The sequence below is a fragment of the Arvicola amphibius genome, chromosome 9, assembly GCF_903992535.2.
Source record: "Arvicola amphibius chromosome 9, mArvAmp1.2, whole genome shotgun sequence".
Classification (NCBI taxonomy): domain Eukaryota; kingdom Metazoa; phylum Chordata; class Mammalia; order Rodentia; family Cricetidae; genus Arvicola; species Arvicola amphibius.
Window position 1 is genome coordinate 82,146,867 of NC_052055.2, and position 21,633 is coordinate 82,168,499.

At 36.9% G+C, this 21,633-nt stretch overlaps 1 protein-coding gene across 1 annotated transcript in view; it reads right to left on the bottom strand.

Annotated features, from left to right (window-relative positions):
* Col19a1 (collagen type XIX alpha 1 chain) overlaps positions 1-21,633 on the bottom strand; it is a 302,587-nt gene that overhangs the window by 152,254 nt on the left and 128,700 nt on the right. The window contains exon 16 of the mRNA XM_042055762.1: positions 21,046-21,081. Coding sequence (XP_041911696.1) covers positions 21,046-21,081 — 36 coding nt within the window. The remainder of the gene's footprint in view (positions 1-21,045; positions 21,082-21,633) is intronic.

A 21,633-nucleotide genomic window follows, 5' to 3' on the forward strand; every position in this document is an offset into this window, starting at 1 on the left:
ATTAGTGTTTTCATAGTATCTCAAAGAAGCAAAGCAATCAGAAAATTATTTTCTTGCTTCTGAAAAGGCGGGGTGTCTAGTGTATAAATCAAGAGACTCTGAGAGTCAATGCACTCTGAAGTCAGAAGAACACAGAGCATCAGAAGCAAATACACAGTAGCGAGGAAGAGGAAAATAAGCACCGCCTGTATCAGCTCTCCTTGCATCATGCAAACTGACCTTCTCCAAACTTCCTTTCCCCAACTCATCCCATTATCCCAGCCCTCAACACCAATACGTACTCGCTGGGACCCCAGCAGCCACAGTAGCCAGGGAAGCAGAAGGCTAGCTGCAGATCTCTACCTCTTGTTTCTCTCCCCTAATTTCCCCCAGTCTCATTCCCAGCTCTAGCAGACTGCCTGCTGCAGACACCCTACTCTTCCCCATGGGATCTCGTAAGTCTTACCCTGCAAATTTCCTTCCCGCAATGCATTGCTTTAGCCCTGTCCCAGCTTCAGTGCGCATTCCCCGGGAGCCAACCAGGCAAACTTGCCAGAGAAACAAGTCCAATGACAAAGCAGGTAGGCGAGCTTCAGGTCTTCACTCTCCCCCTCCACATCCAGTCTCCCAATCTCGTGGTCAGCTCTGTAGCAGACTCCTTGTTGTGACTCTGGCTCATTCTCTACCCTCATTCCCAGGAGGATAATCAGATCCTGGTAGAACATCTTTCTTTCCTTCCTCCCATGGGTCCCCTCAGTGCCCCTACCAGCCCATCCCCGTTCCTAAGGGTCAGCTCCCGATACCTAGAAACACATTTGACCAGGAACCTCCAGTGGCCACACCGATCAGGATCCCAGAAGAATTTATTACTAGGTAACCCACAGCCAGCACAATTTAAGTACCAGAGAGGGCAGCAGAAAGCAAGAAACAAAACAGTTACCCAATAATGACAAGACATGCATCAGTACCTGTAATTACAGTCTTGCAAACCAGAAGCCTAGATGCCAGTGTAAAAAACACAGTCAACAACAGCAAAGACAATGTGTATCTCTACTAGAGCCCTCAAAATTTACTACAGTAGGCCCTGAGAAAATTGCAACATAACTAAAGCCCGAGACAAAGATCTAAAAAGAGCCTTTATGAATATGATAGAGGTCCTTGAAGAAGAAACGAATAAATCTCTTAAAGAAATTAATGAAAATGTAAATAGTGGAAAGAAATGAATAAAAAAGTCCAAGGCCTGAAAGTAAGAATAGAAACAAAGAAAACTGAGGGAAATTTGGAAATGAGCTTGAGCCGGAATCTCATTGTTAAGCCTTACCAACAAAATAAAAGAGATGAAAGAGATAAACTCTGGAACTAAAAACATAATAGAAGAAATGAATGTGTAGGTCAAAGAAAACATTAAATTTAAATATTTCCAGCTACACAGCATTCAGGAAATCTGGAACACTAGGAAAAGGCAAAAATTAAGAATAATAGGAATAGAGGAAGGAAAAGAAATCCAGGACAGAGGCAGAGAAAATATTTTCAACAAAACCATAGAAGAAAAAAATTCCTATCCTAAAGAAGGAGATACCTCTTGAGGTACAAGAGCACCATATACAGACTGGAGCAGAAGGGAAAGGCCTCTTGGTACATTATAATGAAGACATTAAATGTATAGGACACTAAATGTATGGAACAAAGAAAAAAAATGAAAGCTCCTGGGGATTTGCTAACTTTGCCAGAACCTGAGAGGAGATAGCTACTGCTGTGATACAGCAGCAAATAAACAAATAAAATGAAGCAGGAAAATCACCCCCAGTGACATTCTGCTATATTCATAGAGAAGTTCTTGCACAGTAGCATCAGAGAAACTTCCTCCTGAAGCAGATAGGAACAAACGAAGAGATCCACAACTTGGCATTATGCAGAGAATGAGAGACCAGAATGTTCAGCCTGAAACAGAATGTCTCCATTTCAATCCTTACTCATAAGGCCCAGGGAACCCTACAGAAGAAGATGAAGAATGGTTGTCCTTTGTGTTTGTATTGTGGCTTCCAGTTCAGTGTTTTTATGGAATTCCTGGGTGTGGGTATGAATGGAGTTCTGCACCTATATCTGTTTCTTGTACCTTTTCTAGGGCTCTTTTATGTTTGATTTTTCCCCCTTTTGATGTATTAGTTTTTTGTGTTACTACATTATACTATATTATATTGTATTATTATTCCTTAGAAGCCAGTGTGTTTTCTAATGAGAGACAGAAAAGGGTGGATTTAGATGAAAGTGGGTGAGGAGGAACTGGGAAATGTAAAGGTAGGGAACCCATAACCATGACATATTATGTGAGAAAATTTTTTTTCAGTGAAAAGAAACTGCTGTGGGACAATGGTTTTACCCTATAAAGATTTGTTTCTTACACTAGTTTAATAAAATGCTGATTGGCCAGTAGCTAGGCAGGAAGTATAGGCAGGGTGCCCAGGCAGGAAGTAGAGGTGGGGCAATGAGAATAGAAGAATCCTGTGAAGAGGGAACGTTTGAGTCCACAGTTATCACTTAGACGCAAAGGAAACCACACATAGAGCAAGCAAGATGTGACTGCCTTGCTGAAAAAGGTACCAAGCCACGTGGCTAACACAGACAAAAGTTATGGGTTAATATAAGTTATAAGAGGTAATAAGAAGCCTGAGATACAAGGTCAATCAGTTTATAATTAATGTAGACCTCTGTGTGATTTCTTTTTTAAATATTTATTTATTTATTATGTATACAATATTCTGTATATGTGTGTATGCCTGCAGGCCAGAAGAGGGCACCAGACCTCATTACAGATGGTTGTGAGCCACCATGTGGTTGCTGGGAATTGAACTCAGGACCTTTGGAAGAGCAGGCAATGCTCTTAACCTCTGAGCCATCTCTCCAGCCCCCTCTGTGTGATTTCTTTGGGACTTAACAACTGTGGGAACTGGGCAGGACAGAAACTTCAGTCAACAGGAAACAAACAAATATAAAAAAGTATAGCAATCAATCAATCAATTCATAAAATGCTCATCCTTGAAGAGTATAGAATCAAAACAACATGTCTTTGCAAGGTCTTCACCTATTCACAGTACTAAATAGGAAAGGGAACAGAGAAATGATATTTAATTGAACGTTGGCTTCTATGCTCATGATTTTAGTCACTTTACTTAGCAATGTTTAGAAACAAAATTATTTCCTTTTGTTTATACATGAAGAGAAACTTTCAAAAGATAACCCTATGAATACATGGCGAATATTAACTAGTAACTCAAATATGTCTGACATCGAAACAATACTTCTAATATATTTAATTTGTACTTTTCAAAGAAACTTTTGGAATCTAAGAGGTATTTGAATATGTCTCATTTTAACCTGCTTGTGAGGATTCAGGGTAGGCTTAATAACGAGACAACTCTTGACATTTTTGACTCATGAATATGATAAGCCTTTTAGAATATTCTATATTTGGAAGGACAGTGTAAGATTGCACTGTAAAATTAATTGTATGACATTCTGCAACAAAAGGGATGAAAACTCAACAGTGCCATAAAGAGTAATAAGGCTAGCCATGCACCAGGGGAAAAGCACTCAACAACCAGGCCTGTTTAGAAACGGAATGATTCCCCAATACAACTTGCAGTGGTAGAGGAAAGAAAAGAACAGCTCTTTCCTAGGTTTTGTTTAAAAAGAAATGCAATACAAAGACCTGGTTATTGCTATAATTCTCCATAAGCTCATGCATTTCCCTTTATCCTGTTAATGACTGACTGTCCTAGCTTAGTTTATGTTGCTATGATAAATCAAAAGCAACTTGGAAAAGAATGGGTTTATTTCAGCGTACTGGCTAGAATCAGTCATTAAGGAAAGCCAATGCAGGATTTCCAGGTAAGAACTGAAGCAGAGGTAATGGAGGAACACTGCTTACTGGCTTGCTTCCTGAGGCTGCTTCACCTACTTTCTTGTACAGACAGCTCTTCTAAATCCTGCTGCCAGGGACAGTACTGCCCACAGGGGTTTTGACTTTTCTATATCAACTAGCGATTTAAAAATTGCCCTAAAAAGACATGTCCACAGATCAATCTGATGGAGGCAATTCACTGTGTGAGGTTCCTCCTTCCCAGGTAGCTGTAGTTTGTTTTAAGTTGACAAAACCTAATAAGTAGAGCAGCTAACTCCTCTGTTGTTTTACTTTTCAGGTAGAGGCACTGACAAAGGGAGCCCATGAGGATGAAAGCAGTTGTGGCATGGTTACCTGAATCTCCTTGATTATTATATACCCCTAATAATAAAACAAAAACAATACCCAAAAGTAGCACCTTATTAGTTCCCTTTGGTAGTACACCTAGGCCAAAGTGGACAGAATGAATCTCTAAATTTTACTAGGAGTTGTGCATGTCATTGATGTTCCTGGATTAATGTATTAATTCAAGAAGAAAGTTCAATACAGAAATGTAAGGAGAATGTCACATAAGTTTTTAAGATAGGTCTGTTTCCATCACTTATGGGGTTGGTTCCAATTCTTGGATGTGGGGTCTCAAAGAAGCACCAACTTGACTCATCCATCTACTTGCTTGGAGTCCTGATATTAGTACCTTTTATTAAATAGCATGTGAGACAAGCTGCAGAGTTTTAGTGTCACCTTCTTTTGGTGAGATTAGGTGCAAGCAGTCGATGGTGTGGAATACTCAAGAAAAATGGCCAGAAGTCAAGACAGCATAGAAAAGAAGAGTGGAAACTGAGGAAGACAGCGGTTCTTTCTGTGTGTTATTTCTGTGTCTGCATGTCTTGTGAGATGATATTATCTATTCTTTTAACCACTCTGTCATTTTTCCTGTGGTGCTAAGGATTGGTTTGCCTCAAACTCTGATCCTGTTGCTACAGCCTCTCAAGTGCTAGGGTTGCAGGCATTCACCACCATGTGTGACTGAACTCTCCTTTAGAAGATTTTTTTTTCTAGCAATGCAAATAACACTTATTATCTGGAACATCAGAGATTAATCCTTTCTTTGGACAAAGGGAAATTTTTTTCTTAGAGTCCATTATCAAAGTATTTGGTTTCCATATTTTGGAATTGCTTAGCTTTGACAAATTCACCCAGGTCTAGCCCTGACCTGGGTGCTTCGAATGTGAGATGAGAACAGCAGAGAAACGACCCAGCTCATGTGCTTATACTCAAGCACTCACATGCCTTTTTCTCTGACTCGGGAATCTCACGTCTGCTTTGAGATTTCAGGACACTGTAACAGGCTAAATGGTCTTTCAATAGAAGAATATGTCATGACACATCTTTCCTAGTTTTTGACACTGGTAATCTTCTATGTTAGCAACTGATAGTTAAGCCATTCCTTATATACAGAGAGAGTGATAAAAAGGATATTTTAAAAAATAAATTGTTGAAGAGCTAGATATTAAGGGTATGTAGCTAAAAATGCTTAAACTGCTTTTGTTTATTTGTTGGATTTTTTAGGGTCTTGGGAATTGGGCCTTGTGGTAATGGGAATTGGGCCTTGTGGTAATGGGAATTGGGCCTTGTTGAATAGGCTAGGTAAGCATGTACTACTTAGCTTTAGCTCCAGCCCTGTAGCTAAAGAAATGAGAATTTCCAAAGAAAATGGTAAAGGAGACCTATGTGGGATTCCCCTCTGTATACCGTGAATACCATTGATTAATAAAGGACTGCTTTGGACCTATAGCAGGACATAATTTAGCATGGTGGGAAAAACAGAACTGAATGCTGGGAGAAAGGAGGTGGAGTTAGGGAGAAGTTATGAAGCCACCATTGTGATGATGCACAGATGGATGGAGATGGGTTAAATTAAGATGTAAGAGTTAACAAATAAGAAGCTAGAGCTAACGGGCCAAGCAGCAATTTAAAAAATTCTGTTTCTGTGTGATTATTTCAGGTCTGAGCTGCCGGGTGGACAGGAAACAAACAAGCGACCCACTTCACAATAGGAGACTATAATCAATCAAATTTTAGAGTTTCCAATGAGATTTATATCTTTGGTTTAACCCAAAGTGTTAATAGTGACATACTGGAGGTGAAAATGAATAAAATAAGTTGTATATTTCATGTTAGAGTCTGACTCCTGACCTTATGCACAATGTTTCTTTAACTTTTTCTTTCAAAGATGACTTTATTAATAGCTTAAACATATAAAGCCCTGATTACAGATGCAAGGTATTTAACAGATGGTAGAATTTTCCAATCAAGGAGACAATATTATTTACTTCAAAACATGGCTTTGAAATCAACCAGACACAATTTTTGTAATAACTGACATCAGTATTGCTACTGCTGAAAAGTTTTGGTACAGGAAAAGTTGATCACTTGTCCAAATTTAATTAGCTTAAATGTACTTCATTTGATGCTCAAGGAAGTATTTTACATTTTCCGCAGGGGGTTGCTTTCAGTGCAGGAATGGATTACATTATAATAATATGTTTGTCAGTGTGGTGAAGTGTATTTGTTTTTTTAACCAATGAAGAGATAGTATTGAATACCTAGATTGCATTCAGCACTGTTAATCCTGAGAGATGCAGCTATACCTTAGATAGAGAAGAATCATGTCCTCTTAGAGATCATACTGTTGATGGAAAAAGAAGAAACACCTGGGGTGAATTCATCTTACTTTCAAGAGTTTTCTTGAAATAAATTTTACCTAGGCAATGTGATATTTATGAAAATCCTTTTAAAACATTTTAGAAATTGTTTCATAAAAATCATCTACCTTCAGACATACTAATATTTATTTGTGATTCATGTCAGCATAATAATAATAATATCCATGAATGAGTGTTAAACAGTGGTTTAAGGGAGCAAGTTATTATTTTAAAATGTTTAATATAGTACCTCATTTAACTACAGTATTGTAAAGCACAAGAAATTACATTTTGTAAATAATGAAACTTAGACATAGATGATTAAAACGCATGCCAGCTTCAAACTCATGTCAATATATTGCCTAAAATACCCTGGATGAGTTCTTGCTATGCTATCAAATGGATGGAATAAGTAATCAGAGAGAATCTGATTCTATTCCTGAGAGAGGATGTGCACTGATAAAGTCCCACTTTTTCAATCAACATGAGGCTCCACATTTAAAAAAAAAAACGCTTTAATAGAATCGGGTGAAATTTGACTAATTTTGATGTAGATTAATAGCTTGAATTGTATGCACTGGTGCACATAAATTTTTGCTCACTTTATAATTCTCTAATGCATTTGAGGTATATTTTGCTTCATTTCCCTAGATTGCTTAGCATTTCTTTAGTATGATATAAAATAGTCTATCATAAAAGTCCCAACATGCCAATTTACTTCACTTTTAGTAAAGTGAACTGTTGAGGTTTAAACTGTGTAATTTAGATGTTTGATGAAAACAATTCAAAATGCATTCTGAAAAAGAAGCAAAGTGTAAAGTGAAGGGCAGGATAAGCTATTGTCACATCATTCATCTAATGAAAGACATATAAATCAAGCCCATGTCAAGCAAGCTGACTGTATGTTTTCAAAAACATAAATCTTCTCTGAGGCTAAAGCATGAATCTTTCAAAACCTTTAAGCATTTGACTTGCCTGTATTTCTGCAAAATATATAAAAGTAGTTTTATATTATATAGGCAGTTTCTATTTTTTATTTGCATTCTTGAGATTCTTTTTTGTCCATGAGTACTGTATTTGAATCATTTCCACACCTCTTCCTCACCCATCAAGCAGCTCCAATTTTGATAAACTAATTTACTTACAGAAATCTTTGACTTGCAAATTTAAAAAACACTTTTTAAATAAGACTTTAAAATTTATTTTTACTCTTCTTTTGCATGTATTGTTTTTTTTCCTTCACATGTGTCCATGCACCACATGTGCATCAAGTCTGTGGAGGCTGTAAGAGGGCATCGGATACCCTGGGACTGGAGATCAAAATGGTTGTGAGCTGCCCTGTGGCTGCTGGGAAATAAAACTGGGTCCTCTGGAAGACCAGCAAGTGATCATAGCCACGGAACATTCCCTACAGCTCCCCAAAGAACCAATTTTTAAAAAAATGTGTTAAAGCATTCTACTTCTTTTTCCAATAGCCCACAGGTGCTCTAAAAAAAAAAACCCAATATTGAGTGTGTCACTAGTTTCAGAGAATTAAAAGTGATTTTAGGACAAATGTTATTTATGTAAGTTTAGTCACTGAAAAAAATGTGCCAACAGTTCAGTTAAACATATCAAAGATGAAAGTAATCTTAAGTAGAATGACCCCTCACTTCTGCTATAATATGAAGACTTATGTGTACATGTGATATCTATGCCACATATTTTCTATAGAGCACATGTTGAGTATAGTTAGAACAAAAAAAGTATTTTAGCTGAGATCTATATAACAAAACTTTTACCTAAAAAGAGCTGACTATAGGTCCTTTGGAAATTCAATAAGAAAGCATTATTTAGTAGGTGAGTTTGTGATTCTAATGCAAATAATGTCTTATATTACAAAATAAAAAGTTTATAAATAACCAATTTCCTTGGAAATAGCTAAATGTCTGTATATAATACCAGCTAACTACAGTTGAACACATGCTTGTATATTAGCTGCAAATCATGAGTGAAAAAGGCTCCAGCTTTACCTAAGCGGTTGGTTAATTAGCCAAAGGCAAGGCCAGCCCTGTTTATCCTGTATTCCCTGTGTTTATTGCAGTGTGCTAAGCATTCAAGCAAGCGAGGGAGGAAGGTGGGCCACACTACTTGATGAAGAATTGTCTTTTCACATGCCGCCTCAGAGAAAGAATTATGTCAGGACTTCCTCAGTGTGTGTGCTTTATGATCTGTGCATCAGGCCATCTGTTAATTGAGTGCCATTTTATTTATAAATGGTCAGCTGAAAATTTCTCTCACTTGCCTACAGTATTTAGGGTAGTTCTCTCTCTCTCTCTCTCTCTCTCTCTCTCTCTCTCTCTCTCTCTCTCTCTCTCCTCTCCTCTCTCATCTCTCTTTCTCTCTCTGCCTTCTCAGTGCCTCGTTTTCACTTAAGCAGGGTTTATCTGGGCCCCAGGGAGCTGGTAATCAAGTATCATTTAGTAAACATGGATGAGGCACCTCTGCTGCTGACCTTTGGCCTCTGTCTAAACATATGGTGCCATGTGGAGAAGTATTTAATAACTTGCCAGTGAGACAGGGCCAGAGCAACACAGTCATATTCCTGAGGACTAAAATTAGTATATATATTACATGAAATAGCACTCTGTGTCTTTCTCACCTGTCTTTATTCTGACATGACATGCAGAAGCCAGAAGTGATGGGAGCAGCGGGGGAGGAGAGGTCCAGCCAACTGTCTCATTTCAGTCATAGACCCCATCTTGTTTCTGAAGCCACTGTGGGTGGTTTAGCAAACCCCCCAGTTCAAATCAGCAGTGACTTTGTTTTCTACTTAAAAAGAATCTGATTAATCATGAAGGTAGGAAGAGCACAGAACATCCACAGTTTAAGAGCCTGTACACAACTCCATATTTATATAAAATAAATGACAAGTGTATTTAAATATAAGGGTTTACATCTAATAATCAAATGTAAGAAAAAGCTAATATCACTTGCCATAGTTCATTAACAAACAAGAAAATCACTAACCTTAATAGGATATTTCAAAGTTAAAAATCTTCATGTTTTCTAATAACTTACCAAAATTAGATAAAGCACATCTCAATCAAGGAAGTCATAATACTTATAATAGAAATGTTCCCATTTAGACTTGATGTTACCTTGTTTGTATATTATAAATATCAATCGAAGAGATACTTTAAACTCAGTGGTAATTAGGTCTTTAAAATATCTTGAATTAAGTACATAGTTTTCCTATAATCAGGATGTGATACCTTAGAAACAAACTGACTCTGAAAATGGTTTTCTCAAACTACTATTTTAAATAATAAATTATTATTGCTTATTAGGCTATTTAGAACTGGGTTCTCTAAATGATATCTATTGTGCATCAGTATTTGGCAACGATATCAGAAATAACACCATTTCTGTTCTAGTGGTAACCAGGCAAGTCAAGAAAAACTCTGACACAGTTCTTAAACTCATAATTTAAATGTGTGTATCAATAGGAAAGATACATTCATATGGAATTATTCTTTGTTGTTAATAATATACTCAATTAGAGAATTTCAGCTAGAATCATGGCACTATTTGAATTTATATGACTTTATTTGGGCTAATAAAAGCAAAAGCAGTCAGATGGTAGCAGTTCATTTGAGATTATGATAGACTACTCCATTTACCTTCTAAGAGTTCAGCGAAGTGCTAAGAAGTGAATGAGTAGATATGGTTAAGATTTACTATAAACCATAGGTAAAGCTTGTATAAACTGTAGGCCAAAGACTTACTCAGTGTATACTCTAATAATTACAAGACATATCACAGGGATTAGAATTCAACATTGACCCCCCCCCCCTCTTCCCTGTAAACCTGAGAACATTGAGCAGAGTCGATGTGCAGCGGTACGGCAATCCATTACATTTGGTCGTTATCTTGCTTTTTAAAAAGCCTGAATAGTGGACAACTTTCTGAGAAAGTGACTTAAGAAGAAGCAGAAAGCCTCGATGAACAAATTACCTTGAGGAGTTAAAAACAGTCAGTTTGAGAAAAGTCCTTAAAAATGTGCCGCTTTACCAGTTTCACCCAAATCTTTTGTAAGAGCTAATATTTATACAAACTCTGTTAGAGTAGAAAGAATCTGGCAAGCTAAATTACTAAAGCTAATATAACATTAAAAAATTGCCAAAAGATAATATTCACTAAACTCCAGGCTCTTCTCAAGGGCAAACAGTATGTCAAGCAATACTAGATATGCTTGGAATTCCAAATAAATTACTTTTCTAAGTGGGTCAATGTAACACTTATATTCGATGACTCTCCATGTCTAACTCTTATTGTGCTATTTGTCAATGAGTAGAACTCTTAAAAACTCTTGCCTTTGTGGAGTTAATATTCAAATGGAGAAGGAAAGTCAAAACAAAATAAATGTAATAAACAGAAGTTCTGAATACATTTGAGCATTAGAAGAAATGTGAAATAAGAAACTATGGGCTATAATGATGGGTATTAAAAACTCAAGTCCTTTCAAGACAAGGGTAGCCTATGCGGCCATCAAGAGGATGACGGGTAAACAGAAACCGTCCATGGGTAAGGAAGTTATCTATGTATTCATCAGGCGGAGCGAAGAGAAGCAAAGCTCCTTTGGTGGGCGTATGCCTGGAAGTGGGGGAGAGGACAGGCAGAGAGGGATATAATGACACCAGAAAGAAAATAATAACACAACTTCAGGAACTCAGGTGAGAATTTAATTCTGTAAGGCTTTGTAAGCCATTGTATTACATGTGGATGTTAGTTCAGATCACAGCAGGAGAAGACAGTGGAGGTTTTGAACAGAAGAGTGACCAGGGATGTTCTGCTTTGTGTGTTAAGAAATGGCTTAAGAACAAGGACTCAGTGGTAAAACAATTTTTTCTTAGGGTGTGTAAGGCCACAGTAGAAAAATGCACCATGTTTCCATAAATGGCCTATCAGTTCCTATTGGATCAACACCCAGATGAGTATCAACTATGGACCAAATATAAAGATACAGATGATGAAAAAGGATGCAGTGTAGGCAAAAGGATGGAGTGTAGTAATAAGGAAATAAGCTATTTTTTTCTAGTTTCAACTTCATTATAATTTTTGTTTATCTTTTCCTGGTCACTATGTGAATTCAGCTCTCCATTTTGGAATTCAGGAAAAATTAATCATGCATATTCCTTTGAACGCACTTGTGAAAGCTGGCTTTCCTGCTTTAGTTCCTTTGATCATTAGCCCATAGGAGTTAGGTACAGTGAGCCAATGAATGCAGCCATTGTACCGACTCTTAGAATAAGTGAAATAAAGACTTTTTTCCTAGGGTGAAGGATTTCTATAATCTGAAAATTTGATCTTTTTTTCTATTTAAAACAAAGTTAAATCATTCTACTATAGCTTTATCTAATATATAAATTGTATGAAGTATGGTGGTGTGTGTGTTTGTGTGTGTGTGCTAACAATCATTTGAAGAAACTGGAAATGTAGGGCAATACAGAACTGGAGTCAATATTTGAAAACTTAAGCAGCACGGGGACCATTTTCTTATTTTTAAGAAGTTTAGTCTGAACACAAGGTCATATCTGAGTCACACAGTAGCTGAAGGAAAAGCCGGCAGGCAGCTGAATTGAAAGATTCAAGTTTAGCATTTTGGGCAAAGGTCATCCCTGGAAAATCAAGGGGAAGGGTTTACAAAGCCCTGAAGAAAAGTTTGCCACAGATTCTGATTATAAATACTGTTCAAATCTCTGCTGATCTTCTCCAATTTATGGGGAAATTTTTAAAAAGTAAGGTTAGAACTAGTGCCAACCAGAAAGAAAAAATTATAATATGAATTCAATTGATGTAGCTCATTAAAACTATTATTGAACTGCAGAGAAATAGAAGAGAATACAGGATGTGTGATGGTTAGTTTGGGCCAACTTGACACAAATCCTGACCTATGTGAGAAATAGGAATCTTAATTGAGGATTGCCTCCATAAGATCGTTCACTATTGTTTCTATAAGGAAGCTTCTTGGTTCATTATTGGCGTGTGAGGGTCCAGCACAGTTGGGAAGTGCTACCCACTAGTGATGAATATGGGATGTGCTGAGTAAGAAAGTAGGCTAGGAAAGCCACGGGGAACAAACCTGTAAGAAACATTCTTCCATGAGCTCTGTTTCAGTTCCTGCCTCCAGGTTCCTGCCTTTGAGTTCCTGCCCTAATTTCCATTGTAAGATGAAATAAATGCTTTCCTTTCCAAGTTACTTTGGTTATGGTGCTTATCACACCATAAAAAGCAAGCTATGACAGCATTCCTCTAACTCATCACTCACAGGTGCTGGTGGCCATGTCACAGGAGCTGACCATTGAAGTTCAAGGTGTCAGCCCACCAGGATGTGACTCCCTGATGGGTGAATCTCAGACAGTCATGGCCCCTGAGACCCTAGACCTGGGAATGTCTTCTGCTTTTGCTTTTCCTTTCCAATTTTATATTAAAAGCTTCATTTGATGATTCAACAGTAGACCAAAGACATTGGTGAGCCTGACAACAGTGCAATAGAAACTGTCACTTCAAAAGAAGGGGGAAAAGAATGATAACAATGAACAGAGGTTAGTAGACAAGTAGAACACTATTTAAAAACCCAGCTATATGGAACTGATATCTCAAAAGAGAAAAAGAGATAATGGGACAGAAGACATACTGGAAATGACCAAATTTCCTCAAGTTGTATGAAAGATATAAATTGAAAATTTCTGAAACTATTTAGGACAAAGTTAAACATATGTACACATAATCACATCATTACTAAATACCTAAAATTGATGAAGCACAATGAAGGCTGTCTATGAAAATTGGGACATTATGATCGCTGAGTTCTCATCATAAATAATAGAACCAAGAAGAGAGGGGAGAGCCTTCAAATAAGTGGTCACTCCAAAGCCCACATCTTTCATTAATGTGTTCAAAATATTCATCAAGACAAAGTAGGACTTATCCTAGGCAGTGAAATGACATTCACTCAGAAATTATATAAGGTAGTTTACTATATTGAGATGTTGAAAAAAAGAATATATATCTATTTTAACATACGCACAAAAGACCACAAGTTCAACATGCAGGCTATGTAAAAAGTTTGCCAAATAAAGCAGAAAGACTTCTTTTGCCAAATCCAAAATCATAACAAAACAATCATAAAAATACTAGCTTTAATGTAAAACTCTGGCACACTTAGATGCAAACAGGCCAGCTCTACTATCTTCTTTATCCAATATTCTCTAAACTTCCATGAAAACATCAAACAGAAAACAAGAAACAGAAAGATCTTATTTAATATAAAACTTATGAGCTTCCATGCTTGTGTCATACGAGGACATTTTGGAAAGATGAGAAAATCGTTCTAAAATGAGAACAGTCTGGTTAACTATAAGGCAATGTATGAGACAATACAAACAAATCTGATATCTTACTAAGGTCGTAAGTATTTTCCAGCATGAAAAAAAATATATTTTTCTGCTTCTTAGAAAAACCACTGTCTCCATATAATGTTTGGGGTGGTCTGTTCTTTTACTTATTCTCTTATTGATTTGTAATGTCTTCCATATTATAATCTAAAGTCCCATAAATATTTGAATGTGTTACAGGGCTTTGAGAGTCCTAAAACTAAAACATTTAACAGTGTTAAATATTGTTGAAATGTAGTTGCTTTTTGAATTCTCATAAATTGACAAGTCAATAATTTGTGTAGTTACTTTGGGCAGAGAAATTAGACAGTATCTTGTTAAGTTGGACAAAGGACATCCTTTATCACACAATGACTTTACTTGTAGGTATATAGCCAAGAACACTCATGTTCTTGAGAGATAAGCACAAAACTATTCATACATTGATAACAAATGAAAACATCATCAACAGGAAAATTAGTCCATATTAATTCATGCAAAAGTTTTCTACCTACTGGAAGATTGTAAGTCAGTTAAAAAGAATAAATAAATCTAACCTACAATATCCTCACAAATAAAGCTCAAAACCTGATGAGAATCAGCATACATCAAATACTTCTTCCTCAAAGAATAGCATGTATGGGAAACATATAGCCCAACATGACTTTAAGTACATGCCTGTAACATAGACATGTAGTAAGTACACATTATTACCAATATAGTGACTTTTTAGAGTAAAAAGTCAAAACTAGACATCTAATAATATTTTTCTTATTTAGAAATACCTAGGGTAGTATCATAGGTTAATAATGCTATTGACTTTAAATAATAAATACAGTTTCCATTATGTCTCATATTCTTCATTAAACAGGAGGGAATGCATGCTTGCTATTCTAACCTGGACAAAAGCCTATGGTTGGAGAGATCACAGACCACAACAACCTATTATTATTGTTTTCTCTAAATGGTCATGCTGTCAAATTGCTTATTAAATATTGATCTGTATCTATAGAGTTGTGCTGTTCTCAATCTTGGCTATAGAAGCTCTTTGTTCAGTGGGTAGCAGTTACTTCCCTACAAGTTATTGGCCAGAGAGGCCCAAGAGATACTGGAAGCAATAGAAACTATTGCCATTGCTTTTGATTACCTATTTTAGCTAGATGGCAAGACCCTAGTGCTGGAGACACCGCACAGTTTCGTTGTAGGCTACAGAGGGATTAATCTTGAACTTATCAAGAAACTCTCCCTGCTGACTGTCTTTCATAGTGCTATAATGTACTATGCAGGATGATGGGGGAGAAAGGGTACCAATAGTCTTGCCCAGTACTGAATACTGCATGCTACAATATTGACCTGCCAGCCAGGATGTTTCCACGGGTGCCATACTGGTAAAAATGCTTAAGGCCGTGACCAGTTTCCCCCTGACTGCATTTGAAGGCTGCTCTACAGGAAAGAATTCATGGCTGGTGTTTTAAGCATAGCCAAGCCCCAAGAAGATAGAATTCATAGGCCTATTGGTATTGATTTCTAAGTGGTCATGTTCTTAAACTACCTTCTAAATATTTGTATTATATTTTAGATATTTTTCTTTCTTTTTTTTCTGTTCCTAACCTTGGTCAGAGAAATTTATTATTGCAATGGGTAGTGGATAACACAGAAGTTGTTACTAGAAGTGTTGAGTACAAGAGACCAAATGTAGTACAAGAGCTTGGGTATAGTTGGGACTCTGTATCAATTCACTTCTCTACAGGCCCAGGGAATGTCTTAGAGTGTTAAGAAAGAATCTAAGAACTGGAGGATAGGGATGGCTGCCATGAAATGTGGTCCTCTGGACATGAAATCACAGTGGCCATGTTTACTTTTGCAAGATCTGTACAAGATTGAGGCAATTAAAAATTCAAGCATATTTTCAAGGTTGACCGTTTAGTTCTGGGCAACCAATTGGTGTGCTCTCTTCTAGTGAAGATCATTTCTCCCATTCTCAGTATTCTTCAGCTGCCTGTAGTTTTTGTGTAGGACTGAGGTCTCTTGAGTTTTCTTCTATTCATGCTAGTGTATGTCTATTGCTCTCTTTGGTCTGGTTGTACTTATATATTTAGTATATATACATACACACATTTATATATACATATATGTAGCACATATATGTATAAAACAACAGTTAATAAAAAAAGAGGTCATGGATTAGAAAGAAAGCAAGTATGTGTATATGGGAGGTTTTGAGGGAGGAAAGGGAAGGGAACAAATGATGTAATGATATTATATATTATTTTTTTCTCAGTGTAGAGGGAGAGAGACTATGGAGACCTATCTGAGGACATGCTGATAGCTGATAGGTGCTGAAGAGGGGAGGGTGACTTTCCTTTGGGTTTAAGTATTTAGAGAAGATTCCTTGGCAAGGTTTTGTAGACTATTCCACTGTCAGATTCACTAGGTTGTTTTGGGGGTTATTTTTTTTTAATCTTTGTTATTAGAATAATTTGGAAAACTTTAAAGAAGGCATCTGGGAAGATTGAAATTTTATTCACATAATGTCAAAAATTATCATTCAGATTCATAAATCCGGGAAGACTAATAGAATTATTAAAGGTTAAGGATAGAAGAGACATGGGGGTAACTTATCTTTATGTTTTTAGTTCCCAGATTATTCCTTCCTTCCTCCCTCTCTCCTCCCTCCTTTTATTTTTTTCCTTCTTTTCTTTTCCTTCCTTCCTTGCTGGCCTTTGTTTCTCCTCCTCCTCATTCTTATTTTTTGTTTGTCTGTTTGGTTTTGGGTAACTATTTCTCCCCTCATGTGGTAACTTTGGAGTTCTGTCTATATGATCTGTGAAGATGTACCTACAGAAGCCAAATGTTATCATAGGGATTCAACTCTGGAATCTGGACATGAACTACGTTCACTAAGTCAAGAAGGAATTTAGCATAGACTGTCTGTGGAAACTGCAGTGCCATTTTGGTCAATCTTGTCATCCCTGTTCTATTTTCTAAGGCGTCCTGTACAAGGAGAAACAGTCGGTGACTGTGGGTGGCAGAAAGAGTAACAACTGCTGCAATTGGATTTCTGTAGCAAACCTGCTTCCAGGGTTCTGTCCTTCATTCCAGTGCACCAACTTTTCTCTATTCCTTGAGAACTTGGCTTCTGTCCCTTCTTTACCCACTTTCTTCACTGAGACCCAGTTATAGTCATATGTGAGAAGTTAGAAACTCCAAATAAGAAATAAAAATACCCATTAATGAAAATAGATGGTTTTGGATACCATTTTGAATTACTTACAATGTGGTTTTACTTGAGTTTTAAACTTTTAGCCAATAGCCAAAACACAATGATTCACGGGGATAGACAAATAACTGCAATAAACTTAGCCCCGCACACACTTCCTGCATGCAAACACATTATGCTCAATTGCTATTTCTCTTCATTCACTGTTTAAAAAAATCTTCATGTTAAATCAAAATGAGTAAGTCCTATGGCTTACTCTCCTTACCCAGCTCAACAGTGTAAACTCGGATAGTCCTTAGTACTTTATGTCTTGGAATTATCAATACTTGTGGACTTGCTTAGGAAATAGAAAAATCCCTGTTAGGCTTGCCAGTAGATTGCAAATATGTAGTTTGAAGTTTATCCTTCATGATGAAGTAATCAGGAACCAAATATTAGGTATCACTGAAGTCTCTAAAGTAATCATTTTGGTTATTTCTTATACAAATACTAATGAGTGACTCCAAAGTGTTTATTCCAGAATTTCAAGAGAAAGTTGCAGAAATCGTTAGGTATGCTTTCAAGACCATGGCTCTCAAACTATATAGGAGTTGCCTTTGGAAAATTTAACCTCCGACAGCATAGTTTTTTCCAAGAGGTTCTAACTTCATTGGTAAAGACGATAGCCTAAAAGTTACATCTTTTCTTTCTTTTTTTTTTAAATATATATTTTTTATTTTTTTCCAGTTTATTTGTTTTTTATTAAAAATTGCCATCTCCTCCCCTGCTCCTCCCCCTTCCCTCCCCTCCCCTCCACCCACACCCCCACTCCCTCCCTCTTGAGGCCAAACAGCCATCAGGGTTCTCTACACTATGTTGAGTCCAAGGTCCTCCCAACTCCCCCAAGGTCCAGGAAGGTGAGCAACCAAACTGACAAGGCTCACACAGAGCCCGTCCATGTCGTAGAGACCAAGCCCATCGCCATTGTCCTTGGCTCCTCGGTCAGCCTCCACCATCAGCCACCCTCAGAGAGTCCGATAAATGCCTGTGGTGATTTGAATGTGAAGTAAAGATGGAGTCAGTATTTCATACTGACCTATGAAATAGGGTGGTGAGCCAGAAAGAGCATTAAGCTTTGTTGGAGCCATGGACCAGGGGTACTTCAAGTAGGTACTTACTGAGAATGTATAATTTCTAGTCTCAACCCCACACTTACAGAATAAAACTATGCACTTGAATAAGATTCCCTGGGTGGCTCCTGCGCACTTTAAATTTTGAGCTGCATTAAGGCATCTAACCCAGCAGGAATACATGAATAGTTGGATTAAAGTTGTAATTGAAAGGCATTCCTCGACCTAACCCCCTCTACTTAACCAAGCATTTTGTATCTAGTTTTTTGCCAGTGTGGTTTCTCCAAGATAGAGATATTTCTTTATTGCTGTTCATTAAGTCAAATTTCAAAGCCAGAGTATTCCAAAATTTAAAAAAAAAATGTGGGCAGAAACAAAGCTTGTTTCACTACAGTTTCATGTTTAGCTTCACTTGTGGGGCTTTAAAAATGTATTGGTTCCACATTAGACTTATTAAATTAGAATTTGGGGGGAATGGAGGCCCAATGCTGGAATTTGTGAAAGCTTTTCAGTGGATTTTAGTGAGCAGCTGGTTTTGGGAACCATTATGGATGAACTCTTTGATATATCATTGTCTTGTTTAATATATTATAGAGCAGTTAGTCATTTTGGCTTCCTGAAAGACTGATATCAGTTACTTCAATTAATAAAATATTAACCTGCATTATAAGACGAATTAAATATTTAGAGCTTGTAGGTTGATATTAACCTCAATTCACCCCTATTTATAGCTGATGGTTCATTGCCTACATAAGAAAACGAATTAATGGCAAGCATATCAAATAACAATACCCACATAACATTATTATTTCATTTTGTGCAACACTTTTCATTGGGATTTGCCATATCATTAGATACCACAAAGCAAAAATATCATATCTTTATCTCCATAAGTGCATCCTAGATGAATGGCAGAGACCACCATAGGGTTTTCCTTAGCAGAAGGGCTTCAGCTGCTATGAAACAGGCACAAGAAAGATAGAATCTTATACAATTTCCCGGGTGAGGCTCCAAAATTCCATTTCAAGTGAAATGATAAAGATCACATATCAGCCTTCAAACAGAAGTTGAAAATGACTAGGGAATCAAATGACTAAGTGAAGTAGTTGACTTAGCTGCAGAAAAGCAGTCATGCCTTGCACAAGATAAGCAAGCCTAACTCTAAATGAAGCCAAATAAAGTTTTAATTCCAAAATGTATAAAATGGAAGGCATTAAAGGTAAAAGTTTCTTTCAAACTCATTTTGTTCCACTTTGAAAAGAAAAACCTTAAAGAATCTGGCTATTCTTAAGTAAGACTCTTTTTTGGCTTCTTGAGTTTCGTGTATACCAAGAAATAGCTTTTCTTTAAATGCCAGTTGGAAAATGTGAGCAAGACATTACTATCATTCTGTTTGGGGTGTTCAACTTCTAAAAAAAATACACATGTATAAAATCAAAACTGCTCAAATTCCTGTGCTCTACAGATAGCAATGCTTTATCCAGAGTGCTGGGAGACATCCTTAGAAGCCCTGACTTTCTACCGTCATCAGGGGTCCTTGAATATTAGTGACTTAATGCTTCATTTATATCATCCATAATATCAACATCAAATTTGACAAACCTACACTTGATCTTTAAAAAAGCCTTCTTGGGCTGGAGAAGATGGCTCAGAGGTTAAGAGCACTGACTGCTCTTCCAGAAGTCCTGAGTTCAATTCCCAACAACACATGGTGGCTCACAACCATCTGTAATGAGATCTGGTGCCCTCTTCTGGCCAACAAGCATACAGATAGACAAACCACTGTATAGTAAATCAATCAATCAATCAATCAATCTTTAAAAATTAAATAAAAAGCCTTTTTCTTTTCCATTAAGCTTAGAGTATTTCTTAAGTTAAACAAGAATCTTTAACGCTCTGTGCAGAAAATTTGTAGTAATAAGTTGTATCTAAGTGGGAATATTTTGTATATTTATGATTAAGTGCTTAAGAAATGATGAGACATTTAATTGACAACTATCCTATCATGTGCACATTATTAAATTTTCTTATGAATCTTTTGCCATTTTATCATTTGCAATCCTTACAAGGAATCATGGGAAAATAACAATAGCCTCTGGCAGGTTTGGGGGCAAAGTAACTATCAGTGGGAAAGTGTAGCTGTTGGCTGGACATCATGGGACACACCTTTAACCACAGTCATTATGAGTTCAAAGCCAGCCTGGGCAACGTACTGAGTTCCGAGTTCTGGGTGAGCCAGTGGTGCTCAGTAGTGATACCATGTTAAGTGGTGGTGGTGGTGGTGGGGGAGAATAAAAGAAAAGGGAGGAGAGGAGCTATCTGTTCTCCGTACTGGATGGTTATGTCTGGTGTTACTCTTACAATTTTTATACAAAGTAGAACTTTCTATTTCCATTTACTCACATATTTTATTACAAAAGAATGTGTAATCAAACACAGGGGCATGGTATTAACCATGGTAAGGATGTAGAGAATTGTTTGAGGTAGATACTGATTACAGACTCCTGTGGGAAGTAACCTTAAGACCTTGGGTCAAGTACTTCACTATTCAGGGAAGAATTCCATCTTAAAAGGAGAAGGTTTGTTAGTCATATTCTGATTCCATTATCAATTCCTGTAATATTACATGGCTTAAATTGTATTTGCTAGTATGGATAGCAAATAGAACATTTTAATTTTATTTATTTATTTATATTGGTTTAAGATTACTTACAGTTGAGGCTGGTGGCCCTGGAGGTCCCATATCACCCTAAAAAGTGTGAGAAAAGTTGCAATTACCACCAGCACCTTTCTACACATTATTTCAGTCTGGAAAGAAGCAATACATACAGATAAATCTTTTTTATGTCTTTATTTATTCTTTAAGAATTTCATATGATATATTTTGATCATATTCTTCCCCCATTTCCCAGTTCCTCCTAGACTCCCCCATTTTCCTATCACAAAATTCATAATCTGAAAAGACATAAAAATAGAATTTTTCTTGATAAAATTTTCTGCGTAATGAGAGCTTTATCATGTTCCCCTTAGGGTTTATGATATAAAAATCGCCTTGTGTGCCCTTGTGCTTTCTGCGGCAGCAAAACGTGTTTTGAAAAACTAAAATAATCAAGTTTTCTATTCTTTTGACTATGAATCCAAAATTAGGAAAAAAAATTATCTTTCCAAATATGGTTACTTGCCAACAGAGCAGCTGGGAAGCGTCATAGCGACAGATAATTTTTCTGACAAAGTTAGCATGAGCATCAGCAGAAATAATAAGTGGATCTCCCCCACTCCGTGCCTTCCAGCTGCAAGGATC